The sequence below is a fragment of the Microtus pennsylvanicus genome, chromosome 5 (assembly GCF_037038515.1).
Source record: "Microtus pennsylvanicus isolate mMicPen1 chromosome 5, mMicPen1.hap1, whole genome shotgun sequence".
Taxonomy (NCBI): Eukaryota; Metazoa; Chordata; class Mammalia; order Rodentia; family Cricetidae; genus Microtus; species Microtus pennsylvanicus.
Window position 1 is genome coordinate 93,671,969 of NC_134583.1, and position 27,866 is coordinate 93,699,834.

Here is a 27,866-nt window from a genome sequence, read left to right on the forward strand (position 1 = left end):
AAAACCCACAGAGTCATTGTGTGGAATAAATGGCTCCTAATGCAAAGTTCCTGGAGTACTCACCATTGTGACTCATGAAATAAAATATCTGGCTTCTCAAGGCAGACTGCGAGTCGTCATTTACGCCTATGGCGAGAGAGAAGGAAAGCCCCAGTGATTTGGAGAGATTTGTGCAATCTTCTGGATTAAACAAGACACTCACTACTTCTACAGATAACTATTAAAACACCTGCTTGTGTTTCTTATACTAAAGGCTCTTTTACAATTCACCTACTACAAACATGTACACAAACACATTTGTATGAAATGAACAAAATTACTCCATACGTAATTCTAGAATGGTTTGTAGCTCAGTAAATGACATCATGACTTCTATTTCTAATATTTTCTGAGTAAATTCATGTTTCAAAATGTTCACATTTCGGGAGGGAACTGGAGAGATTGCTTGGCCTTTAGAGCACTTGGCTACCTTTCAATTCCCAGCACACACATGACAGCTCACAACTCTGTATCTCGAGTTCCAGGAAATCCAACACCCTCCTCAGGCCTCCATGGACGCTTCATGCTCATGGTGCACAGATATACATGCACACACATACAGATACAAAACACCCATACACAGAAAATTTTAAAAATGTTTCTGGGGATCAAGAGGTGGATTAGCGGATAAAGTGTGTGCTGTACCATCATGAAGAACAGAGTCTGGATCCTCAACACCCACCTAAGAGAGTCAGGCATGGAATCCTGTGAACATTCACAACCCCAGCACTGGGGAGGTAGAGATAAGCAAATGCCCGGAGCATACTTTCTGGTCAGCCTGACCAAAACAGCAGGAGACCCTGTCTCAAAGACTAAGATGGAGCACACTCTAGGAAACACCTGATCCTGGTCTCTGGCCTCTATGTGTGCACACATGAACAAGTACATCCACACACGTGCACACCCACACATGTGCACACCCACACACGTGCACACTCACACACATGTGGACACCTACATAAACCAGACATACACAAAAATAATAATAGTCTGAAAACACTGTGTGAAAAGAAATCTGGACAGAGAAGGAAAAGACTCTGCACCCACATTCTGTGCACACTTGTAATAAGGACACTAACTGAGCCGGGCAAGGTAAACTAAAAATGCCAGGGTTCTCCGTGGGAAACTGAGGAAGCCGGCCTATCCTTAGCTTAGAAAAAGTTAAGGAGCTGTCATTCTAGTAGGCATGGTTGTACTGGACTGTAATTCCAGAACAGAGGAAGGTGCAGAATCCAGGATTTGAACCAGACTGGGATCTATGCAGAGAAAGAAAGAAAAAAAAAAGGAAAGGAGAGGGAACTCTTCAAGATATGTATATTGTTTATAATAAGATACCTACGCAGCCTGGAATAAAGAGCTTAACACACACACACACACACACACACACACACACACACACAGAGAGAGAGAGAGAGAGAGAGAGAGAGAGAGAGAGAGAGAGAGAGAGGTAACTGTCACATGTAACTGTCAAAGCAGATGACCAACTCATGCTAAGGGTTACATAACTCATAGAGCTCAAGAATGCACTTGGGGTGGGGTAGAGGTGAGGTAGAGTGAGCAGGAGGAGGGGAGTGAGGGGGAACTGTGGTTGGTATGTAAAATAAATTTTAAAAAATTTAAAAAAAGAATGCGCTTGGCTTGGGTGTATAACTATAAAAATACAATGGTGCCCTCTAATGGCCACAAATGGTAAAGCCTAAACTTTGGAGGTGCAATCAGTTGCACGTACTTTTGTAAAGACACAAAGGAAGAGAAGACAGAAAGGAAGACGGTTTCCCCAAATAAGAAGTGTACACAGTTGCACGTGCCTTTGATTAGATGTGTGAGTGACCTATGTAAAGTACAAGCACATGGTCAAGTCCACCACCTCTCGAGGAACTGGAACCAGCTAAATGAAATCTTCTGTCTTCCAGTGCAGAGACAGAAAAGGCAAGTTTGCAGGATGGAAAACATGACTTCAGTCTGTACAAGTAGGCAGCAGTTAGGAAGCCCAATGCACAACGAAAAGCTTTAAAGTAACCATATTCCTTTTAAATCGGTGTACACAGTAATGGGTTTCATTGTGGGTGTTCATACTTCATTTTTGTTGGTCCTCTCCCCTGCCTCAGGCCGAGTCCCCTGCCCATCACCTGCTGGCGCCCTCCCTTTTCCCTCTTGTCCTCCATCTGTCTTCATGTCACATGTACTCTGTCCCCTCTTTCTCCCATCTCTTTTCCCCCTCCCCAGTTCTCTCTTAAGACTGGTCCCCCATTGGTCCCTTTTCTAGTTTCAACACACACACACACACACACACACACACACACACACACACACCACTACCACCACCACCACCACACCACACATTAAAATCAAGGATCACCAAGGATCTGCCTGAGAGACAGAACAAGCAGTTTTGAATTGATAAGGGAAAAGTGAAGACGTGCATACGAAAGAAACTAGTATACACACAGGCAAATCACAAATGTTGAAATCAAAAGCATGAGGGAAAGTTTGCTATCACTCACCAAGGAAGAAAGGAGAACCAGCCTATCGCCGCTATGTGCTTATAATTCATTAAACTGGGGTGCTCTCAGACATCAACCTTAGCCTACTGCTTTACCCAGCTTTTGATCACTACCTCTATCCAGACGGTGTGGGGCTGGTGTTTTGTTGTTTGTTACTGCTGTTTCACTTCCTCATTGCTATCACACTTTAAAAAAGGCGACTGCTTGTGGCTCAGCAGTAACACAGTCGCAGCTCCTTTGCAGTGCCTTAGATCTGTTGCCTATGGGCAGGTTACGAGCACCTAGAACTACAGCGCCCTCTTCTAGACTATTTAGGCATCTACACATGCATGAAAATGTCCTTCGTAAAATTATCCCTCCTAATTACAGAGAACATAATTTCAAAATCTAAATGCCCAATACTACATAATACTACTCTGAATTAAATTTAGGGGAAAAACTGTCTCTCGACTCAGTACTATTTTAAGTAAAGAGATAACAGGAAATAAGACAGGAAGAAGGGGGTCTCTATTTCCTTGTTTTAGAATCTCCCCAATCAAGTAACACCTTTGCTTACCTTCCTGGGATGGGTGGCACCTGTTGTGGGCTTAATTACATTTCTTTTTAAAAATGTTGGAGTCCTGACTCCTCTTTGATCTTTCGAAATGTGGCCTCTTACCAGGACAGGAGGGGAATATGGTGTTTACAAAAGTAAACAGGTTAAAATTATGTCCTTAGGGGGCTTTGAAAAGTCCAGTAACACTTTGGAAGCAGATGCACTGTACTGGTGTGTAGATCTGTAAGCAATTCTCCGGGGATATCTACAAGCATTATAAATTATATTTATTGTTTGTGAAATTAATTCCTTTTTTAATTTTTTATTCATTTTATATACCAATGAAATTAATTCTTAAGGGCATACAGATTTAACATGCCTTAAACACAACAGACATGTCTCACTTGCAAATACCATTTGTCTCCTAAAAGCTTGGCTATAGATCCTCTTGTTTTCATGATTTCAAAGCCCCAGCCTCAGAAAAAATGATGGTGCCCAACATTTCCAAAAAGATGATTATATATTTTTTTTTCTTTTCCCTTTGTTATTAATTTATGGCATAGTTCATTCACTAAGGTCTCTGAAGTCATAGAAACTGTGCTCAAATTTTTCATTCGAATGCTGAGAGGAAAAATCCTTTGCAAAATAATTACAATTATTTGAAACAGACATTTCTAAAAACCATCACTAAGGCTCACAAGGTAAATAAAAGCAGGATGAAATACTTTCACTTTGTGTCTTTATTCTGGCTATAGACCCAGAAATAAATCACTGACTTTAACTTTCTCTTTTGGGTTCCCTTTTTATTATTTTACTTGTAGTGTGTGTGTGTGTGTGTGTGTGTGTGTGTGTGTGTCTGTCTGTCTGTCTGTCTGTCTCTCTGTCTGTCTGCCCCACATGCATACCTGGTTCCCCCAAGGAGGCCAGAAGAGGATGTCTAATCCCTTGGAACTAGAGTTATAGCCTGTGGTGAGCCACAGAGTGGCTGCTGGGAATTGAACTCAGGTCCAATAGAACAGCAGCCAATGCCCAGCCACCTCCCAGCTCCTTCTTTTGGATTTCTTGAAGGGAAAAACTTGAAGACAGAATGCTGCCACTATTCTGAGAATACAAAGGCTGCATCTTGAAACAGAATTAATCTATTATAAAAACAGAATTGACACGCTAAAAACTATGCCAGTTTGAGATGACTATCGTGCCAAACCACAACTGAGGCAATGATCAATCAGGCACCTTGACCAAAACTGCTTAATTATGCATACTTTTTAGCCGACCCCCCCAATTCGTCTTCTATTTAAACTTAAAGCTGGTGGATTATGCCTTTAATCTCAGCACTGGGGAGGCTGAAGCACGCGGATCTCTGTGAGTTCGAGGCCAGTCTAGTCTACATAGTGAGGTCTAGGACAGCCAGGACTACACAGAGAGATAGCCTGAAAAACAAACAAACAAATAAAGTTCGTGTCAGGGCCATGAAGACAGTCTTGGACGGTCACTGGACCCCTTCATCTGTTGTTTCAAATGAAGCCACCTTAAATGAATAGTAAGCTTTCACCATTACTTTCTGTTTCATTGGCATATTGGCGACAGGTTATCGAACCCAGCCTTTTTGGGACAGCCCAAGTCTGGGCTTTTACTTTGAAAACTCCAGCTATAGCTCTTCTCATGGATTTATCAGGACAAAACTGTGCAAGAGCCCAGCAAACAAGCCAATGACAAACCAATGACATCTTTCTAACGTCCTCAAGAGAAGGGACATAATACAACGAAAGTTAAGGGAACAACTTGCCTACCAAACCTCATGTTTTCACAGCTTTCTACACCAAGGAGGAAAAACCTGATCGGTCACTATGCGTGGAAAACCAGAGATCCTCACAGAAACATGGAACACCCGGGCGTGGTGGGGCGTGGCGTGCCAGACCTTTAACCTGCAGATGTCTGCTCCGGAACCAAGAGTTGGGCCCAAATTTCCCCCGCTTCCGTCGGGACTCTCTAAGGGATGGAGAGTATAACGTCACTTCCTGTCCTGGGTGGCTTCCGGCCGCCTGAGCTCTGCGTTTTACGGAGGGAAACTGCTGCTGTCGCCGAGAGAATCCTGACCCGGCCGCTCGCGCGTGGCTATGTGGAGGCTGCTGGCGCGCGTCCCCGCGCCGCTCCTGCGAGTGCACTTTTCAGGTCCTAAAGCCTGTTTGGTCTTTTAAAAAGGCATTCCCCTGTTCTTCCTCCCCCCACTCCAATGTTTACTCTGGGAAGACGTGCGCTTTCCTGCCGCCACCTCCGCCGGGCGGATCTCTTGGGTCCCAGTCGATGTGCGGGAGTCGGCACTCCGAGACCCTGCTAGCTCTCTTGGGAGCCCATTTAGTGGAACTCGCGCCCCACACTTCTAAACACATCCATCAGGAGTGGCCCAGAGTGTACCAAGAGTGATTTGTCTTGTCTTTGTAGATTCTTGGGCAGCCCTTCCCACCAATGCTGGTCTGAAGACCCTCCTCCCGGTGCCAACTTTTGAAGGTGAGCGCCTGTCCTTTCCACTTGTTTCTCTAGCGGATGGCAAAAGACATAGGTGTTCTTGGTGCTTCCTAGCTTCCTTGAGTGATTGAACAAACACAGATGGTGAAGGCATACTGTGCTGACAAGCAGTGTTCTGAGAACTAGAGGCAAAGAACGTAAAAGTTGCTCACCCATGCAGAGCAAATACCTATTGGGTTAATTCCCCGGCATCCTGCCACTAATGTGTGGCTCCCATGATCTACTCAGTCATTTATTAGACTTGATCTTCTCTCTAAACGACAGTACATATATGCACACATAACAATAGTAACCAGGTCAGGTACAACCCTGTAACTCTAACTGTACTCTGTAGTATACCTAAGTCTCCAAAATGCAAACAGCCTGGGCTGCTGAGGGTCTTCTGCACATAACTGTTATACTACTGTGGGCTGGAGCAGTGGCTCAGCAGATAATAGCACTTGTTGCTCTTGCAGAGGACCCAGGTTCAATTCTCAGAACCCACATGATGGTTCACAACCATCTATAATTCCAGTTCCAGAGGATCCAACACCCTCTGCTGCACATCAATTCATGCAGGCAAAAAGCTCATAAAATTTTTTAAGAAACAAGAGTACTGTGTGCTCTTGGAAGTGCATACTAACTTGTAGATGAAAGAGCATTACCAAGTTTCTCAGTAGCTGCCCCAAAAATTTGAGGGGAAGGGTGGGTTTTATAACTTGGAATATCAATTTTATACTTCCACTGATAATTTGATGAGTCTTTGAGGCTTCCTGATTTGTTTTATTTCTGTCTTGAAGTCCTACTTTTTTCATATTAATTTAAATTTCTTATGAATCACAATTGTTTTTCCTAAGTTGCCAAATAAAGTGGGTAAAGATGTTAAAATGCTGATCAGAGAATTCCCACGCTGTAAGTTTCTCAAGAAAAATACAGCACGTTGAAGAACTTAATATATTTTTGTCCAGTGTAGTACTCTGTAACCCCATTAGCATTCAGAGGGGCAGTGACTGTTTTTTTGTAAAGAACATGTTTCTGCCTTGATGATTTAATTGTAAAATGTCTCTATGCCCCAGTGCCTCTTTAAAATGGAGACGAGAAGACCATCTGCCCTGTTATGTTTGCTTGATCTAGGTGAAAATTATGTTTGTTCTTTTTGATTTCTTTATTTTTTTATTTATTTTGTATGCATGTGGGCTCACACGTGCCATGGCATTTATATAGAGGTCAGAAGACAACTTATGGGAGTCAGTGCTTTCCTTCTACCCTGTGGGCCCAAAGGATGCAACTCAGGTGGGCAGACTTGAGAGCAGGTGCTTTTTACCAGTTGAAACATCTCATAGGCCCTTTGTTTTCGATTTCTAATTCTTCACTTTGTAATATGCCCCCCACCTTGTCCGTTTAGTGTATGTGGTTTAGTTTTCAAAAGTTCAAGCTTTAAAAGAAAAAGAAGCCCTAAGTAGAATAAAGGTCACAAGGGTGTGGTGATGCACACACTCAGTCCAGCACTTCTTACAAGATTGAGGTTACATGTGATCACCTGACAGCCATGAAGACCGTCTCAAATGCCAAGGCTGCTTTAAAGGTGGAGTGAAATAATCGCTTAGGACAGGTCCTGCTACTGGTGCCGAACATAGAGCAGGGGGATAGTAAGTGAATTTGGTTTAGAAACATTGTAGAAAACGTTATAGCTGAAAGATTTCCAGTCTCCCTGGAAACACCCACAGGAGAATGGATAAACCATTAATATTGGAAATCCAATAACCTTTGGAATTATTATTCGGTAACCTAAGACTTCCACTTGATTGTGTGAATCTTCATGGGAGAGATCCTCTGAGAAGCGTAGCTTCACTTACTCTTGGTTGGTTTTGTCCCTCCCAGATGTCTCCATCCCTGAAAGGTCCAAGCTTAAATTTGTTGAAAGGGTGCCGCTTGTGCCAAAAGTAAGAAGAGAACCTAAAAATCTGAAGGACATACGCGGACCCTCAACTGAAGCCACTGAATTTACAGAAGGCAATTTTGCAATTTTGGTGAGTGATAAGTGATTAACAAAGTTTTCCACTCTTTGAGTTGATTCTTGTCTCTTCCTCCACATTCTTAGAACTGCCACACCTAGATACCACATTTCAGTTCTTCTTTAAATAGGTATAGGTCGTAGGGTTGAAAACACAGTAGTCCTGTACTGGAAGCTGGAGAGTGTGGATAGTGCTGAATCTGTACAAGCCCTGTGATGCTGTCACAGTGAACCTGATAAACTAGTGGCTACTAAGAACCCCACAGGAGGTAGCCTATACAACAGGTATACACTGAACAGATAGTTGATTCGTATCTAGGTGGAACTGTGTAGAACAAGATAATGTTGGGTTTTTTTTGTCTTGCTATTCCAAAAAGTGTTTAGCTTAAAATTATAAATTGTTTCCACCAGGATCTCCACTTTCTGTTTCAGATGGGGACTAGAGGGGGTGAGAAAGGCACCTGGGAAAGCAGGGCGCAAAGGGGCTGCCTCGTTTGCCCAGTTAGAACAAGATCTTTTCAAGCCTTTGGTGAAAGTGAAATATTCCTGGTAGAGGATTAGAACAGCTGCTTCATTATCTGTTGAGTGGTTTCTGTAAAGATTAATATCAATAGCCACACAAACGGATATGCACTAGCATTTCTGCTCCACGGCAGCCAGAGTGATAGCTGTAGAGTTTCCCCCTGGCCTGCATGAGCACTGAGCACTACTGCAGACCTCAGAGCCTTCTATCCACTCTGCCCTCCTCCTGCACCCCAGCAAGCACTGGCTTCTGCTCTAACTCACCAAGCCCTTTGCTGTACCAGAGCATTTACATCAATGTTTGTCTGGGACTCTTCTCTTTTGACTAGTTCTTAGGATTCTATCCTCAGCTTTCTATAAGAACTTATATGTTTATTTTCAAGTATATCATTAAAGCCAGTTACTATAAAAAAAGAGGCAGATAATAGACTCTGTAAAAGATTTCTAAATCCCCATGTGTTCTAATTTTTCTATTCATTTTTAGGCACTAGGAGGTGGTTATCTCCACTGGGGCCATTTTGAAATGATGCGCCTGACAATCAACCGCTCTATGGACCCCAGGAACATGTTTGCCATGTGGCGAGTGCCAGCCCCTTTCAAGCCCATCACTCGCAAAGGTGTCGGGCAGCGCATGGGGGGAGGCAAAGGTGCCATTGATCACTATGTGACCCCTGTGAAGACTGGCTGCCTCATAGTAGAGGTGGGTGGACGCTGTGAATTTAAAGAGGTCCAGGGTTTCCTGAACATGGTCGCCCACAAGCTGCCCTTTCCAGCAAAGGCTGTGAGCCGTGAGACTCTAGAAAAGATGCGCCAAGATCAAAAAGAAAGAGAACGTAACAACCAAAATCCCTGGACCTTTGAGCGCATAGCCACGGCCAACATGCTTGGCATACGGAAATTCCTGAGCCCGTATGACTTGACACAGAAAGGGCAATATTGGGGCAAATTCTACCTGCCGCAGCGTGTGTAGAGGAAGCACGGACTCCTGAAACTGAGTCTGCGTCTCTGCTGTCTTTAGGGTCTGGTGATTCTTGGATCGTAACTGGGCACATGAGCAAGGGACTTGTGAAAAGCTGTGCTGTCAGATTGTTTCTATTAAAGTGTGAGTGTAACTCGAGGTATTGCATTGGTCATTTTCAGATGTTTAAGAACGAGCCGGGCGACGATCTCACAGCTGGAAATGTAAATGTGTTTACTGCCTAGTTTATGACATTTTGCTAATTACACACACGTTTTTTAGAATAATAAAGATAAAAATGACAGTACCTAGATTAGTAGGTTCAACAGATATTTATTAATACCCAGCTGCTCATCTTCTGTCAGTCTCAGAAGGGGAAACATGGAATATGACAAGGAATGTACCATTTAGCAAAAAACTGATAACAAAAGTTGAAACCTTTGGCGCTTCCTAGGTCTGAAACTATCTAAGGAAGGACATTTTGGCTCTGTGTTCCTTCAGGATCTAATGTGTGTGGAGCAAACAACTTACTGCTGGATAAATGAGGGTCCTGTGTGATCCAAAACCTCGTGGCTCCAGCTCCATTTGTATGTAACAAGATTAACCTGTTTATCTGAGCTAGCCAGTATCTCCTATTCAAACTAAAGGAAGCAGGAACTGGTAGAAGTATTAGACCACTGGCTTTTGAAGGTGGGTAGAAAACAGCACACTGATGAAACATAGGGGTTTTTATCCTGTTTGTGAAAAAAAATAACATCTCCAACAAAGAACAGAAGTATTTCACTTACTTTCAAAAGGATATTTTTAGCCCCAGATTTTTAATTTATCTTAATGAGTGTCTTCAATATAATAATCTCTAAATAAATATTTTTAAAATCGAAACACAGTGAAACCTTAGATTGGAGATGTGCTTGAACCAGTTCTTGCACCTGTCATTGACCAGCCGTTTCTGCTAACACGGATCTGGGATGGTCGGAAGCAATAGCCTGATCACACATTTTTTTCCCTTACACCTCCCATTGTTCCAGATCACAAAGTGTGCTGGTTTGGTTGACTATTGGGAACTGAATCATAGTATAAACTTCTTCCTTTTGGTGAAGTTAATGAACCTCCATCCTGAAACCAACCACCATCTCTGCCAGATGAGAGGCTATTGATAGAAATCTATACCACCAATAGAAACCCAACTTCTACTTACCCCCCCCACACACACACACACATAGAAAGACACTTTAAAGAGTATGATGTGGTAACGGGGGTGGTTGTAGTACTTTTGCATAAGCCTCTGATAGCAATAAACCATGTTCCCTATGATACCTTAAAGAGTTTAAAAACCAGGCTTGAGAACTCTTCCATGAATGAAATCAAAGCTCGACTACAAGTAAGCGAGTATGTGGAGGTGGCAGGCACGTGCTAAGCAGTGGGGACATGGTGGTGGTAAAGACAGGCATGGTGCCAATCCTGAAACAGTCTAGGCTTCAAAATTATTCTTGGACCCTGAAGAAGGAAGCAGAAATGTGGTTGGCTACGGTTGAGGCCTAGAAGAGCCTTGAGAGTAAAGTACTGAGTACCGCATTCTGAGAGACAGACTCACAGAGCGCACTGAAGACCCTGTGAATTTGGCATTACAATACCTGCCTCTTCACTGTCCTGGCATTCTGGCTCATGTTGTACCCTAGCAGAGGCCCATTATGCTTCTCCACCACACAGGCCTGCCCTTCAAGAACATCCAAACCAGCTGCACATTGCTGTGCTCCCTGTTTCTCATCCATACCGCCTTCAATTCATTTCTTCCCCCTCTGTGTAACATTGAAAAGCAGTTGATTGGTGCCCTGTGTTGTAAGTTTACTAATGAAAAGAGGCAGAGTTGTCGAGGACTCTGAAGGGAGAAGTGATGGCACCAGAGAGGTGGAAGACTGGAGATGCCTGTTGAGATTCCATCTGTGAGGGCAGAAGGAAGTAACAGAAAATGGAAAGAAAAACCATGTATTACACAGCATGGTACTCATGGACAGAATACCAACTCTCCTTTGCAGGGGTGAGAAACTACTCTCAAAACTACTGGCTTGTCCTAACCTTGGAAGTGGGGGATTTTAAGGCAAGTTCAATGCAAAAATTAATTCTTACTCCTTTTACCATTTCTAAATACAAGGGCTGAGATTGTACAAGAGGAATGAACACCCTTACTGTTCAGAATCACTATCCTACCAGACTCAATCATGGGGCCGACTCCTACCTTGTCTCCCATCTCCCTGACTACCTCCTCCCAATCATTCCTCACCTATGTCTCCCAAAACATCCCTTTCCTTTGTTTTCTCTACCATTCACCTAGTCCTGCGCCCACCCCCACCCCTTATTAGGCAATCTGGTGACATACAATGAAAGCAAGGAGAATTATAAGTTGTTAAGTAAGAGAGACAGCAGGCCTGACCCCCAGGCCCCGGCCAGACAGCTCACCTTTTTCAGGCAAATATGCCCCCAATGGTGGAAGCCAAGATGATGGCAAGGATAATACAGCAGATCATGATCATGATCTTCTTCTGCTCATCATAAGGAGAGAGAATGACATGAGAAACAGCATCACTGTGCAGATACACACTACGAAAGGAGACAGGTACAGCTAGACACGGGAGAGGGAGGAGACAGGAAACGCCAGAAGGAAAATGGATGGATCTGGCCTGTTCACAGGAATGTTTCCAGGTTAGACTTAAAATCATATCCACAGGGATCTGTGGCTTGCCCTTTCTGCCTTCTGGATAGCATCCCAACAGGTCCCCTACTTCCTACTAGATCAAATTGAGTGACAGTCTCTTCTGGGGCACCAAAAGTCACCACATGGTGACAACAAATCACCAAAGTGTTTTGCAATCAATATAAAGTCATTTATTTTTAAATTAGCAATAAAATAATCAAGTTTACATTTAAAAAAATACAAACAACAAAAGCCCTTCACATGTGACATTCGTTTAGAACTTTTATGCCCCCGAACTCATGGTCAGAGGAGAGAGAAGGCCTGCACTGGGGGTTATCTCCCCTCCTAGCTGGGGCCCTTATCCAGTCAGACATCACAGCCATAGGGAGGAGGGCATCCCTGTGGCTCTGTCTTGAGTGCTGGGTGACTGAAGAAAGAGTCTTTACAAAGGAAGCTCATGGGCAGGGTCTGGATTAGAATATTCACCCTGACCCACAAAATATTAAAGTTGGGTCTTAATTATCCAATCAGGGTAATGGCAGGAACCACCAAAGGTGTAAGGCTTACCACTGGGTTGCAATCACTAAAGACTTCCAGGCTGTTGCCTCCATGGTAAGACTCGCAGGAGACAAGAGAGCAGGAAGAGCTGCTCTGTAGCCTCCCAAGTCTCCTGCCAGAGAGGGACATCACATGGATAGTGCAGATAACATCAGGTAGCTGTGGGATGCTCTCTGGACCACTCTCTTGTAGGCAGCAGATGGGAATAAATAAATATTACATTCTCTGTTATGCAGAAAAATTCAATGGGAATCAACTCGGTCCTTACTCCAAAGGTCTCATTTGATTCCCGTCTCAGCAACCATCCAGAAAACAAGCTCTGGGCTGGCAAGGGGAAATCACATTTCTACAGTGATCACTTGAGCTAGACACATGTCCCTTACTGATTTTCGCAAAAGTCTGTTGTTTACCTTGTCACTTTTTTCTTTCTTTCTTTCTTTCTTTTGAGAACATAGTAGTTCTCCTAGAGGCAGACAAATATGTACATATCTCTCACATACAATTATAAAAGTACACCTGGAACACACAAATGACTGACACTTTCGGAGCCTGAGACTGTAGCACCTTGTCCCTGGCCCAGTTGTAAATCCCTGGTTCTGCTTGGCCTCAAAGTAATGGCTTCACGAAGAACGATTCTCTAACAATGATTAGCCAGTTTCCAAGACTCGGACGTGGAAGCGTATTCCATAACCTCAGTCTCTGCCAACGACAGCTTCACAGGACTATCACCCTGATCACTCTGAGTAAATGAGTGAATACAGAGAAAATTCAAAGTGGCCTGCAAGCTGAACTGGGAGCTTAATTAAAGGGTGGGTTTCAAATAAGTCAACTTAGAAGGCCAAAATGGCTTCTGTTAGTTCCCCATGCTTTCAGGACATAGGACAACAAACTAAGGACTGGCATCTTGCCAGCTAGGGGCTCTGATTCAAGCCACACTACTGACAAACTTAGAAGAACCCCTCTATTATGTTACTCCCCTACAAAGTATATTCCAGGAGAATGTTCTATGAGGTAGAAAAACAGCGCCTCAGGCTGGTCTCACAGGGACTTTCCGACACACAAGGCATAACTGACACAGCAGAAGGGAGGAAAAGCTGGGTGCCTCACACAGTCCAGGAGGGAGGGTGCTTCAGCTGCTAGGGTGGGAGGTGATTCTCAGGAGAACTCAGGGCTGCACCAGGTAGGTTAGATTCCTCCAGGGGTAGGTTGCTGAGCCAGGTCCAAGGGCGGTTACAGGGAAATAAAGGAACAGGTGCCCTCGTTCTCAGAAAGGCCGTTAGGACTCCATTCCCATCTGGAGACAAGAGTGGTCAGGCCAAGCTGGAGTGAAATCAGGTTCTAAGAGAGGTGGGGAGAAGGGGGCAGATCAGTACACAGGACAATGCTAAAAACAAGGAAGTAGCCACAAACCCCAAATGTGGAGATCAAAGATCAGAAATGCCTACAAAAGAGCATGCAGAAGTAAACACTAAACTGAAATAGCCCAGAAACAAACCTAAGGCTGGACATGTGAAATAAAAGATCTGTATGGTAAAGAACCAATAAAAACTCTAGGGCAGTGGTTCTCAACCTTCCAGTGCTGCAACCCTTAAATAGAGTTCCTCATGTTGTGGTGACCGAACCCCAAACAAAATTATTTTTATTACTATTTCATAACTGTAATTTTGCTGGAATTGTAAATATCTGTGTTTTCTCATGATCTTTTGGGGGTTGCAACCAACAGGTTGAGAATCACTGCTCTAGGTAAAGGAACCATGGGGGTGGTAGTGGAGGGGATACCAACGATAGAATACATGTACCATGAAAGGAGAACAGAGAGCTACTGGGGTTGGGGATCCAGCAGGAGGCAGGAGGATCCAGGGTAGGAGGATTAACAAAAAATACACACATGACATAATGAACCCCATTACTTTGTATACTAATTTTAAAAGTATTTCAGATATTTAAAAGTAAGACCAAGAAATATCTAGGCCACTTATAAGCCTTTGTGCCACAAACTAGCACCTGTAGAAGGACATGGGGATACACAATCACTAGTTGAAAACACCAGTCCTCTGCCTGGCACATGGGAGCTCTTGAATTCAAGCTTCAGAAGCATCCTCTATCCAAATCCTCTCCCTTCACATAAGAAGGAGACAGGCACAATCAAAAGACTGGAAAATCTCAGGTGTTATACTATGACTGTTTCATCTTAGAAGTGATTTAAGAGTGGGCAAGTTTCTCCAGTGGCTTTCGGGAAGTGAGGGGCACGGAACACACCTTGGGCACTATGGCCGGCATGCAACCGCAGAATGTAAACACAGATTGCCCTCAGTCATGAATTGGCATGGAAGACTCGTAAGCCAAGACCAGGTGCCAATCAACCTTGCCTTTACTAGGAAATACTGAACACGCAATAAGCTATGTAACTTCAGAGCAACTTAATGCTGTGCAGTCTGGTTAGTCTGCAAAAAGCAATATTATCTTCCTCAAAAATGCATGTTCTGCATTCTGAATTCTAGGAACGAGGGTTAAGAGGCATCAAGAATTTGCAAGGCATCTTTCATCTGAGGATATGGAAATATTACATTAATTTTTATTATTTTACCATATTTTGCATTGAGATAGTCAAGACTGAGCAGAAGACTAAAACTTTATAAATAATCAAGGACTATAATGCTGCCAGGAAAAAGAGAAGGAATTAAAAGAACCAACAAAAGCTTGATTGCCTCCCTGCTGCTGTCTCTCCCTGTAAAGCTGAGCATCTGAGATTTAATAATTGACTCTCAGATCCTCTAGTCACATGGAAAGAGGGAAAATGCAGTGGCGCACTAGGGTGGGACAAAGTGAAATGCAAGATCAGCCCCAGTGTCAACATCCAAGCCTGCACCAGCTCCCAGAGAGGTTCATGCCTATTACCTCAGTAATCTAATTTCTGAATTTATAGAAAAAAGAAAAGAAAAATACAAAGCTCATCACATTTAATGGCAGCAAAATACTATTAACTCCAGCACTAAGGAAATGTTAAATGTCCTCATGTTGAGAATTAGATTTACAACAAGATTTTAGTGATAAAGAGTGACTTTATGATTTCCTACCTAGGTAAAAACACTATATGTTAATACAGTGTGAACTATGCAAAACGGAGAGTATGTGAGCCTGCCATGTGTTTGGACAAATAATATTACAAATAATATTCACCTGCCTATATCTTACAAGCTTTTCAAAATGATACTCTGTTTTATTCAGAAAAAAATAAAGCTCTTAAGTCCCAAGGACTATTAGGTCATTTTTGCCATAATCACTAAAGTTAAGCCTAAGTTACTGGCCAGCTATATCTTAATAAATTGTGGTTGATAGCCTAGAGTTCTCTGGACTTCATAGACAATGATAAACACTACCTTATTTTATGAAGGAAACTAGGGTGGAGCACCTCCTAGGCCCACTATAAGCTGTGTGAGTTTGGCCGTTCTCTAAGACTTGAGTTTTTCTACTTCTAAAATAAAATGACCTGCCTCATAAGAATGTCGGAAGGATTCTGTTAGATGTATAAGGTGTTTAGCAGACTCTCTGCTATGAGTCAACACTTAAAAATGTTACAGGTACCTCATTCAAGAGCCAGTCATTCAGCCACAAACATAACTCTTAAGGGCCAGAAGCCACAGCATAAAGCTTCAGATGTGTTGAAAAAGGACAAGGAAAGCTGAGCCCAGCATCTATGACAGCACTGAGGATTTAGAAGACAGCTCCCAGATCATACCTAACATCTACCTATGCTTTCTACATACAGACAGTCAAAATGAGATGCCCAAGTGTGCCAAGCAAGAAGACAAGGTAGGAACAGAATATTCAGGCGGCTACAAACAAACAGAAGGCGTGACCACGATCCTACAGCTACAGCCAGAATCCAAGAACGGAATTTTAAGAACATGAAAAACAATCAAGGCTATCAACAGTTTTAAAGGTCACCGTGACTGTCATTAGAAAAGAGCAGAATCATGAAATCCCAGACCAACTCCGCAGGAGGAATCATCCAGAGCCCCAAGAACCACTCATCCCAGACTGACTCCGCAGGAGGAGTCCTACAGAGCCCCCAGAACCACTCATCCCAGACTGACTCTGCAGGAGTCCTACAGAGCCCCCAGAACCACTCATCCCAGACTGACTCTGCAGGAGGAGTCCTACAGAGCCCCCAGAACCACTCATCCCAGACTGACTCCGCAGGAGGAGTCCTACAGAGCCCCCAGAACCACTCATCCCAGACTGACTGTGCAGGAGGAGTCCTACAGAGCCCCCAGAACCACTCATCCCAGACTGACTCTGCAGGAGGAGTCCTACAGAGCCCCCAGAACCACTCATCCCAGACTGACTCCGCAGGAGGAGTCCTACAGAGCCCCCAGAACCACTCATCCCAGACTGACTCCGCAGGAGGAGTCCTACAGAGCCCCCAGAACCACTCATCCCAGACTGACTCCGCAGGAGGAGTCCTACAGAGCCCCCAGAACCACTCATCCCAGACTGACTCCGCAGGAGGAGTCCTACAGAGCCCCCAGAACCACTCATCCCAGACTGACTCTGCAGGAGGAGTCCTACAGAGCCCCCGGAACCACTCATCTACTTACATTTCAGTGCAGCGACCCCATAGGCCACTCTACTTCAGCCCAACAGACAGTCCAATAATCAATGCTAAAATGCTCAGCAACACAACTACTATCACAATGATAATTATCAATTTCTGGAGAAAGGAATAAGAAACAAAAATAAAATCATTACAAAAAAAGTTTATAAAATAGCAACTCATCTAAAATTTAGCCCTTCTCATCTCTTTTACCAAGAAAAAAAAATTCCTCAATCCAAATAAAAAATACACATCTCTATATAAAAATTTTTTCATGTACATTTTACATTCCTTAAATTCCTTTTTGCCTAGCTAGTGAGTTGAAATGTGAGGTGCCTACAGCTCTCAGTTCATAGGCTTGCATATGTGCACTCATGGCAAGCTATATCATGAGGTCTCCAAGCAGCACGTGACCAATCCGTAAAACATACGTTTGCCTTTTCAACAGGGAGCACAAAGGTATCTCTGACAGTCCTAATTACCAACTTGTATTCATCTGTCCCCTTAAAAGTCCAGTATATACCTCAGACTACATATACTATAGGTGTTCAAAGTGCAATTTAGCATAGATTCAGAAAAAAAATAATTTGCCAGTTCCCTGAATAGCTGCAGAAGCAATAGGAGCAGTTGGAAGAGAAAGAACAGCTGGAAGAGAAAGCAGTTGGAAGAATAAAAATATTAGAGCCCAAGAGAAACAAAGAAGAATAAAGGGCAGAAGTTGCCATAGCTGGATGTCCACAGTCAGTGAGGACAGAAGCTTCGAAGTTCTTGAGCACAGGGCCAGGAGGGCAGGCAGAGACAAAGATACAGTGGAAAGAGTATGAGTAGGCTGTGAATGTCAAGCTCATCTCCTGGACTGCTGGGTGGTCTGAAGCCAGCTACTGACCCTCTGACCCTCAAATTGCTTCATCCAGAAGTAAAGAAAGGAGGTGTTTCCATGAACGAATGGTAACTTTTACATAACAATTAGCATCTGCGCTAGGTTCAAGTTAGAGAAAAAGAGAAAGAATGGCAAGCCAGGTGGAAGACGGTACCAAAGATTCGAGGAGCTGTATAATGCGTTAATAAGCTACATTCAGGAGATTAGTGACAAGACCTAGGCCATGTCTCCAGCCTAAAGGGGTGCTGTTGGTTCTTGGGACAAAAGCATGTGAGAGCCAGATCCATGCAAGGTACGCTGGGAAGGAAGTCTCTAGGAAAGACTAAGGTAGAGGTTTGGAAGAGGTAGGACAGAGAAGGACTTGGGCTCAAGGACAGAGGCATAAACGTGACAAAAGACAGGAAGAGAAGGCGCTCACCCTCCGGGCTTCACTCTGATACTTGACAGCCTTTTTGGTATCTGCCACAGCCCGCTCCACAAAGCCCACTGACTGGTCCATGTTGCTCTCAATACGGTCAATCATGGCTCCCTTTCCCCAGATGCAGGATGTGGTGGCAACAGGAACAGACAGAAGGAGGGGAGAGAGAAAGCGCAGTAGCAAACAAAATGGACTCTCTTGTCTCGAGACAAAAGGAAAATCTCACCTTCCGAGCCTGACTCTGATACTTCACGGCTTTTTTAGTTTCATCCCGTGCCTTCTCCACATGGTCCACGGTGTGCATGACATTTAGCTCTATGTTATCTAACATCTCACCCTGAAAAGGAGACACAGCCACACCTGTTAGCCTACCCACAACAGCCCCAGCGACTGTGGTGAAGGGACTCACTAGTCTTCCATGCTAAGTCACACACAGAAACCTTAGGGCACAGCCTTCCATCGAGCAAGCTTCCCGTTTTCCCAGATGACCTGTAGTCCCCAGTCCCTGTGCGGTCACTCATTCTATAAACACTGGATTACTTCCTTGAGATCAGCGCAGTTTTTCTAGAGGCTTAGTGACTGTGTAAATATACACAAAAACATTCCCTCTCTCACAGTTTTCTTTCATTTCCTTATCTTTTAAGCATATAGGGATGGACCAAAATAAGAAAATCTCCTATTTTCAGAATATCCCCAGGATGCTGGCCCCTTCTTGGCCATTCAAACCCAAACCAAGTTCATTCAGCCTAGAGTGAGTTTATGCAGTACTGTAAAACAGCACCTGACACATAAAAGGTAATCAGGAAGTATCAGGCTGGCCACAGTAGAAAGTACTTATGTTCTTCAAGAGAAATTCTCAAGTTCCTTAGGCAGTAAGTGTTGGTTGCTCTCTTCCCCTCTAGACACTAGTCTATTAATAAGATTCCCAATTGTTTCCCAGCTTTTACTTCCTCTGAAGGAAGTTTGCCCACTCAGTTACTCCCTGAGAATCTGAAGTAGGGTACGCCCCTCCCTCACCCAGACCTTTCACAACCCCATCTTATCACCAAAGGGCTCTCAATAAACAGAGCAAGGCACTTACCATCACTTGAAACTCAAACCAGATCCTCAGCAAGGCAATGTGGTGGGGAAAAAAGAAAAGTGGGAATAGAGGGACTGAGAAAGGGTCTCAAAGGCCAGAAAGAGGAATGGGAGAAAAGCACCACACCAAGGGGCAGAGAACTAATTAAAATCCAGTCAACCAGTGCTGGGGCTTCGACAAGGTTCAGTGGTCTGCTCACTAAGCAGGAGTTTCCAATTCTGTCCAGATGGCTGAACAGCTGGAAGTTCCTGATGGAAGCCACACAGCACTGCGACCTCTGCATGATGTCTAACTCTATCCCAAGAACCAGGAACAAAACATCCAACAGACATGAAGACCATCTGCAAGCAGTATCAAATGTCGCCCCTGAACAGGCAGGCATGCCTTGGGATGAACTGTCCAGTCCTGTGTTTCTATAAATATTCTTTCCCTAATTCTTCCTTCATGCCTACTATTGATTCTTAGCAAAAAGTGCCAACATGCTCAGCAAAAGACAAATATAAAAACAAAACAAAACTGAAAAAACTAAGTTCTATGGTGAATTGGAGGGAAAATTTTTTCAGTAAAATAATTTGCTATCAGTAGGCTGACTGTCAAAGTTTTGTCAGCAAGACTTAACTTTTTTTAGGAAGAGTGGATCCCAGGCTGCCCCTCAGACTTGTTCTGTATTGGAAGATAACCTTTAGCTCCTGATCGGCCTGCCTCCATCTCCCAAGTGCTGAGATTATAGGTACATGGTGCTATGCCTGGTTTATGCAGATCTGGGCTAGAAGACGGCCTAGATCCAAGGCCTCATGAGAGCTAGGCAGGCATCCTGTCAACTGAACGATACATTCCCCAGCCAAAGAACCCATGTCTTTACAGGGGGAGGGAGGAAGGGAGAAGCAGGAGACAAAAAAAGATGCTGAATGAACCATGTTCTTGTCATGATATAGGAAACTTCATTACTAACTAGAATCACTGTGAACCAAAGTGACAGGCAGAAATAACAAGCTTGAAATGGCTTAAATGCCAACACCTGATAAGAATGTACACCTCTGCCCCAGACACTAGAATTCTATTTCCATGGTGAAAATTCCCTATTCCCTGCCTCACTGAACCTCCAAAATATCATTTATGGTTCTCAAGGTAAGGTGTGCTTTTCCCCCTGCCAGCTACCTGATTCTCCACCAGCATGGCGATGTCCATAAACATGTCATGGAGCTCCTTGATGCTGCTCTCCAGCCTCACGATATCCTTGTGCCGACCCTCAATCTCACTGAGGGCTTGCTTGGAAATCTGTGAGTCGATGATCTACAACAGGCCCCATAGAGACAGGCCATCAGCGGCACTAGTAACAGACTGCCCCTGCAGAGCCCTCCCACCCCACATAAGCTCCGCCCCTGCTCAGCCGCAACTTCAGTGAAGCCAAGGCCATGAATCTCCCCCATGACCCTCGCTGTCCATGGTGCTCTGGTCACTCACCCCGGAAGTGAAGATGGAAGGGTTACCACTCTCCAACATCTCTTCCAGCTCCTCATCTGTTGTCTTCTTGCCAGCTTGGTAACAAAAGAAATAAACATCGAGTAGAAGACCAAAGCACAACTCCATCTGAAACTCCCTCCCAAACAAGCGCTGTCTCCAACAACCTACTGACTCTTCTGATTCCTCTCCCAAGTCAACCCTTCCTTAACATTATCAGCAGCCAACCCCCACCCTAAGCACGTACCCCGTTACTTCTCAGCTCAGACTGCTTATTAGCCCCAACCACCATACCTCAGAGCCCAAGGCCCTCATGACAGGGCACAATTTGTGGGCAGCCCTCCCTCCACTTTACACTGCAGCTTCAAACACACCCTTCGTCCAACCCTGGACAAGTTGCCACTCCTAGACAAACACATCTGCTTCTTCTTGATAATATCTTTGCTCACACAGCTTTCCCCACTTGAAGCCATTTTCCTTGTGAGGCCTACCCTTCCACATCACTAAATTCCTAAACAACGTAACTTTATTAATTTTTTAATTCCTCACAGCAACTAGCACTACACCTTTGTGTCATAAAATGTACTTTTCCATTTAGCAGCAAGACGATGCAATGAGTTCTCAGAAGAGCGGCTCTTTAGTGGGTGTCCCCTGCAGGCATAAGTATTGGATCCCATAAGAATAAAATTCCTTGGCTCAACAAATGGAACACCTTCCGACCTAGGATACCATATGGCAGATATACCAATGCCATAGCATCTGCCCTGGGTTTGAGCACCAAATAGAATGCAGAAGGCACAAGCAGCAGGATCACTGTTGCTTCTCCCAGGACTTGGGATGAACAACCACATAGCAGGAAAAGATGGGGATAGACACTGGCCCAACTTCAAACACATACTAATTTCAAGCTGCCGCTGGATGCGCCCTTTGCTGCGTTCACGGAAGTCCACCTGAGCCTCGTTGTATTTTGTCATCACCTCCACAAACTTCCGGGAGAGGACGGAATGCTACAGAAACAAAGTCAGTGAGCGGACCCCAGGAGATGATGGACAACTCTGCCCCACCCCAGCACCGGCTAGTCTGCAGCAGCCTGGGCTTGAAACCCAAAGACAAAATGCAAACCCAGTGTTGCTCTCCTAGTTGGGAACTAGTTTGGGAAGAGTCCACTGCCACTTTCAATGTAGCCTCCACTACCTGTTTTCCCCTTTACTGAACTCACATGGTAACTGTTAGTCAAAAGGAGAAATCACTGAGAACCTGGGAGCCCAACAGCAATGCCCCACCAGAGCTCTGGCTGATGTCACCCACCCTTCCCACATGTAGAAGACCCTGCAGTTCTTACCCCAGCTGATAATCTCAACATTTTTCTCTCAACAGACCTTCATAATAATCTTAATTCCTTGCCCACCTCACAGCATCAAAGCTCTACTGATGCCTTTTTTTTTAACGAATGCACTACTTCCTCGTAAATTCAGACGAAATCATTGCAAAAGCATAGTAAGAGCCTCCCAGCCTCTTCCCCACTCACACCCAAAAGGCTATTAACCCCCCTAGCATGCTGTGTGGCCTGAAAAAAAGGACTGTCAGCTACTGAATCCGACCCAAATTCCCTCAACTAGTAAAGACCTTTGGAGGGTGACACTGCATTCTCTGCTGGAAGGTCAGCATCTGCTACCCAGCAACAAACTCTTCTCTCAAGACAGGCTATTCCTGTTATAGCTGTCCTATACTCAGCCTTCTGCCACCACCACCATCTTCCCTGCCAGTTCCACCACGCCTCTGCTGCTGCCAACACGCACGTGCACAAACATACTCATCCCCGATCCTATTTCTTATTCCTCTCAAAAAAAGGAAACTGCCTCCTGAGCCTGTCTACAGAGGCACTCTTGCTTCCCCGAGGCCCAGTCTTCCCTAGCTACCCACAGTTCTCCATGAGATCTTTCAGTGACGAGTGAGCATGCACTCAATTATGTCTCCTTCCATTGTTCTCCTGACCACTTAAACATCCTATCAAGCGCCTCCCTTTTTTTCCTGTATGGTTTTTACTTTTTAGTGTTCTCACACTATAGCTCAGGCAGGGCAGCCTTGTAGTCTTGACAGTCCTCCTGCCTCAGCCTCCCAAGTGTCGGGTTATGCTTTGTGTCAGTTCTCATAGAACAAGGACCGTGTTTCAATGGCTCCTAAGTGAACAACTACTAACAATAGTCTTCAGAAGGAAGACATCAGTTTTTCTGCCTATAAAACAAGGAGGCGCTGAGGCTGAGCTCTGAAGAATCTAGGGAAGTAATTTAAGTGCCTCCTTCTGAGTGTGAGAGAAGGCCAAAAGGGAACAATGGGCCCTGAGCTGCTTCCACCTGGATGCTTCCCTTTTCCCAGTTCCTCAAACTGAGTTCCAAAACAACAGAATCACACCATTTTTTAATGCACAATAGCAAAAAATAATTAAAAGAGTGGCAAAAAATGACAGCTAAACCAGAAACAAAGTTACCTGGGACTTTCGAATCCTAAGGTCTGCTGAGGACCGGACCTCATCTTCTTCAATATGCTTCTCCATACCTGGAGTAAGAAAGTTATCCTAGCAACACATCCATCCTTCCTCCCGCACAGCATCCTATCCATGCAGATTCCTTACCATCCTCCCACACAGGGGCCATGAAGGTGGTCAACAGGGAGGTACAACTGCAAAAACCTAACATCTGCTCCATGAGCTGGACACTTGCTCTCATCCGCCTGTGATTACCAAGTCTCTGCAACACAACTAATAGTGCAGTTCAGGCCACCAAGGGACTGAGGCGCTCACCCTTACCCAGCCACGGACTAGCGGTATAACATGGGGAAAACCTTGTAACCTCTTACAGCCACCTGCCCTCTTGTAAATAAAATGGAAAAGGTAGCAACACAAACTGAGCACCCTCTATGTGAAATGCTTAGAACCAGGAGCGTCTCAGATTGTATCTAAATGTGGAATATTTGCATAGACAGAGCAGAGAGGACGTATTTGTGCTTCACAGACACCTTAGAGCTTGGATTTAATTTTGCACTATCTTTCTAGTGCACTTGGGAGGTTAGGTGTGAAATTTCTACTTATGGTGTCATGTGAATGCTCAAAACATTTCAGATTTTGGAATATTTTTAATTTGGAAATTTTAGATTCAGGACACTCAACCTGAACCTCTTTAAAATACCAATGCAAAATTGAAATAGACTGTTTAGCACAGAGACAACCATATTATCACTATTTTCAGAAGCTGTCTTCCTCTCCATACCCATTAAAATAACTGTTGTAATTTACTGGATGGAAAAAAATAATACTACTTTCCTCTCTGACCAAAAATACATATTCAACAAGTACTTTGAATAGGAACATAGATTTCAGCTGTGGAAATAAGCAAGTATTTGGGGTCTATGATAGTGGCTTTACTGAGCTGCGCTCCAAAACCAGGGCAGGAGGCAGGAATGAGAAGGTACGCAGTAAGAAGTGCCTGCCGGCTGAATGACAGACCTGTAAGACTCTGCAGTTACCTCTCAAAGGCACATGGTGCTGGGGAACCGGTAAGAAAGAATGGAAGGACTAAGCTAAAATAATAAAATGATACAGTGGAAAGCACAAATATTTTGTTTTTGTTTGGGCTGGGTTTTTGTTTTATGTTTTGTTTTGTTTTACGTTTTGTTTTGCTTTTAAAGACAGGGTTTCTCTGTGTAACAACTCTGGTTGTCCAGGCTGGCCTCAAACTCAGAGATGCGCACACAGATGCCTCTGCCTCCTGAGTGCTGGGATTAACGACACACACCACCACTGCCGTAGCTTGGAAAGCTCATCTTAACTCCCACTTCCTAACTTCAGTTCTAGGCATTTTCAACTACAGTGAGAATTCAAAAGGCAATAAATATCTAAGGATATAGTAGGTCAGTCCAAGAACAGTGCCCAAGCCTCCAGCAAGAATGGGACAAGTGATGTCACCCCCATTGAGATGACTGACAGATGAGAAGTGAGCCCTGAGAAGCTGATCTGGATGTGGTGGAGACTGGCTTATTCCTGTGTTCCCTTCTTACTCTTCAGCTTGTTCCGGACATTGTTGGCCCTCTTCTTGATCTCAGTTGTGAGCTGTTCAAGGTCATCTTTGGTTTCTGGAGAAACAGAAGAGGTAGACTCGATTAGAAAAGAGGACGTACTGCTCTGTGAGTTACAAAAATCAACAGCAAGGCAGAAGCTTTCTCAGACACCTGCTGGCACCATGATCTCAGTGTGCTTTCCAGAATCCACCACACAGTCACAAGAAGATGGTTTTGTTTTTTCTTTTTTTCTTTTTCTTCTTAAAGCACTTTCAGACTAAGGGAAGGCACAGTGCACCAAGCCCTGGGTTCAATCCCTCACATCCAAAATAAATTACTAATTAACTAAATCAAAAGGCATTTTCCACGCACCCCACCCCAGACCTAAAGAACCAAATACCCCAGGGTTAGAGCTTAGGATCTGCTTTACTTAATAAGCCTCCCCAATCCATGTCACGCTTTTAGAGGAGTCAACTTGCTTGCCATGTGTGCTCAATCTCAGGCGACAGGAGAGGAGTCTATGGACGTTCTGGGGAAAAGAAATTTCAACCAAAGCCCACCAACTTTAATGAGGCAAGTATTTCTGATGTATCTACTACATGCCCAGAGCTGACCCAACTGATGCATCGAGCACCGTACTCTGGTGGGCTTGTGGAACAAATTAAACAAGAGCTATAACCCTTCATTCCAGAACCATCATTCAGTTCCATTCATACCTGGAACTGAGAAACTAAGGGATCAAGGAAAAACTACAGATTCCACCTTCAAGGGGCTGAGCCTGGCAGGAGATGAATAGGGAGTTCATCAGAAGTCTTGATATGTAGCACAAGGTATAGTTTAAGTTCTGAGCAAGATGTGCATGGGATGGTTATGGAGAATCCCTAGCACAGCCTCAGGGATTCAGAAGAGCCCCCTAAAAGGCAGAGACAGGAGAGCTATATCTCAACAACAACAGAAATATAAAAAAAATAAAAATAAAAAAACTACAAGTTAGTAAATGGTAAAAGAGTTAGTTAGTTAAAAAGAAAAATTATAGGTTAGCTATGTAGCCAAAGGGACTAAGAGCAGGAATCCCAAGGAGAAAGCATGATATATAAAGAACATGAGGGAAGCAGGAACAGCCAGAGGTTAGCATGAGGGAAGTACCAGCAGGATGGAGCAGAGGTGGCAGGAGAAAGGTGGAGAGGAAGGTGGGAACATGAGGAGACAATCCCCATATGCTCAGGAACTGGAGAGTCACTGAGCAAAGTAAGGCAGGGAACAGGAACAGACAGTCCGCTTTTCTTAGGAACATAAAAGACAGTACTAAACTGTATTCTGCAAATATAAAACACCCAAGGGAACAAAAGGCTGCCTCAACAGCAGAAACAAACGCAAGGAAGAGACAGAAGGGACTTCGCCAACTCTCAGTTAAAAGAAAGAATGCAAGCCAAGTCACAGAGCTGGGACAGGGCTTGGGGTATAAGAGGAGCATTACCAGTCATGAGCGGTTTGAACCGGGAAGTAGAGGAGTTTGAATGGTTCAAGTGGGACTATGGAGAGAAGACCTGGTGGAGGCTGGGAACAAGAGCTTGGGGAGAGAGAAGAGAGGTGATCTGTGATGTGATATGTACATTAGCACAAGGGGATGTATACACCCCCTTGCTGTTTCCAGAAGGGAGGAGAGCAGGCCTGTCTCAGCCCCAGTGCAAAGGGTCAATACAGGGTGACTCAACTCAGTCAACACTCACTTGGCTCTGGAATCGGTGCAGACAGAATGATACTGTAGAGTTTCTTAGCTTCCTCCACACTCTCTGAGATCTTGTCAATGTTGAGTCGAGTTTCCTCAATCTACAATCAGAAAGACAACAGAGGAAAGAGTCCACACCTGAGAATAATGCTTAGCAGCGCTTTCTGCTTCAAGCTGTCCATCTTCTGCGTTTGTGGAAGAGGATGAAAAAAATGACCCAGGGAGTGCCATGCCCACTGTCGAGGAAATTGGTCTATAAAAAACTGTCATGACAATCCACACTGCTCCTCCCTGGGAGGAAAGTAATCACTCACCTCGAATAGCAAGGTTCAGATCAGAGTCAAGAAGGTCAGGGAACCCATGGAGAATAACCAGGAGAGACAACTGTTGATGTGGGATTTCCCCTCTGAATACTGTGACTATGTTTCATTACCATTGGTTAATAAAGAAACTCCTTTAGTCTATGGCAGGACAGAATATAGTAAGACAGGAAGTCCAAACAGAGATAGAGGGAGAAAAAAGGTAGAGTCAGGCAGATGCCATGTAGCTGCTGAAGGAGAAAGATACCATAATCTTACCGCTATACCACAAGCCAATGAGTTAATTTAAGATGTAAGAGCTAGCTAGAAATATGCCTGAGCCATCAGTCAAATTAATTAATAGTTTTGTGTGACTGTTCGGGTCTGGGTGGCCAGGAAACAAAAAAGCAGTTCCTGTTTACAGATTTCCAATAGTTTATAGTTTTGTGATAAAGCACCATCAGCAACAGTACACATCAGCTCCATTCACAGGCACAGCTGTCTGCGCACCATGGCCCCTGAAGCAGATGTATAGAGGGGGCAGCAGATGCAGAAGAAACCTCAGCACCCACTGTGCCTCTCTGCCTTATCCCAAAGTGAAAGGGACATCAGCACTGCAACAATTAACCAACAGGAAATTGACCACAACTCCTTATCCGGAGCTTTTTATACAGTGAATAGAAGCATTGCTGATGAAATAAGCCAACCCAAAAGCAGGCTTTTCAAATCACCACTAAATTTGAGGCTAATGCATCCCTTGTGCCCTTTTACTATCTGTTGGTTTTCAGACTATTTACCAATCATGTCAGCAATATGAAACCCTCGATAATACAACTTTAAAAATTAGTATCAGACAGCACAAGTCCAGGGTTCAGCTCCACCTCTTAGCATTTTATGACCTTGAACAAGCTTACAGCACATCAAGTACACAATGACATAATGAATGTTAGATAATAACAATAAATACCAACAGCAATAACAACTGCTCGTTGATTATATGCCAGGCACAAGGCTGCCCTTT

At 44.2% G+C, this 27,866-nt stretch overlaps 3 protein-coding genes across 6 annotated transcripts in view; 1 reads left to right on the forward strand and 2 right to left on the reverse strand.

Annotated features, from left to right (window-relative positions):
- Oosp1 (oocyte secreted protein 1) overlaps positions 1-5,036 on the reverse strand; it is a 56,875-nt gene extending 51,839 nt beyond the window's left edge. Inside the window, exons 1-2 of the mRNA XM_075973551.1 lie at positions 4,997-5,036; positions 64-126 (exon numbers count right to left, since the gene is read on the reverse strand). Coding sequence (XP_075829666.1) covers positions 64-76 — 13 coding nt within the window. The 5' untranslated portion in view covers positions 77-126; positions 4,997-5,036. The remainder of the gene's footprint in view (positions 1-63; positions 127-4,996) is intronic.
- A 55-nt stretch (positions 5,037-5,091) lies between these two features.
- Positions 5,092-9,236, forward strand: Mrpl16 (mitochondrial ribosomal protein L16). Its single transcript, XM_075973557.1, has 4 exons — positions 5,092-5,250; positions 5,521-5,586; positions 7,465-7,613; positions 8,604-9,236. The coding sequence occupies exons 1-4, from the start codon at positions 5,196-5,198 to the stop codon at positions 9,087-9,089; spliced, it is 756 nt and encodes a 251-aa protein (XP_075829672.1). The 5' UTR covers positions 5,092-5,195; the 3' UTR covers positions 9,090-9,236.
- A 2,705-nt stretch (positions 9,237-11,941) lies between these two features.
- The window catches only part of Stx3 (syntaxin 3), a 39,838-nt gene continuing 23,913 nt past the window's right edge, over positions 11,942-27,866 (reverse strand). Inside the window, exons 3-11 of one of the 4 annotated variants that reach the window (XM_075973553.1) lie at positions 26,548-26,647; positions 24,818-24,892; positions 23,253-23,320; positions 21,663-21,771; positions 20,768-20,841; positions 20,462-20,596; positions 18,449-18,559; positions 16,929-17,041; positions 11,942-13,665 (exon numbers count right to left, since the gene is read on the reverse strand). In XM_075973553.1, coding sequence (XP_075829668.1) covers positions 16,958-17,041; positions 18,449-18,559; positions 20,462-20,596; positions 20,768-20,841; positions 21,663-21,771; positions 23,253-23,320; positions 24,818-24,892; positions 26,548-26,647 — 756 coding nt within the window. In that variant the 3' untranslated portion in view covers positions 11,942-13,665; positions 16,929-16,957. Of the gene's footprint in view, positions 13,666-16,928; positions 17,042-18,222; positions 18,334-18,448; positions 18,560-20,461; positions 20,597-20,767; positions 20,842-21,662; positions 21,772-23,252; positions 23,321-24,817; positions 24,893-26,547; positions 26,648-27,866 lie in introns of all 4 variants that reach the window. The other 3 variants (XM_075973556.1, XM_075973552.1, XM_075973554.1) reach the window with 3 other exon arrangements.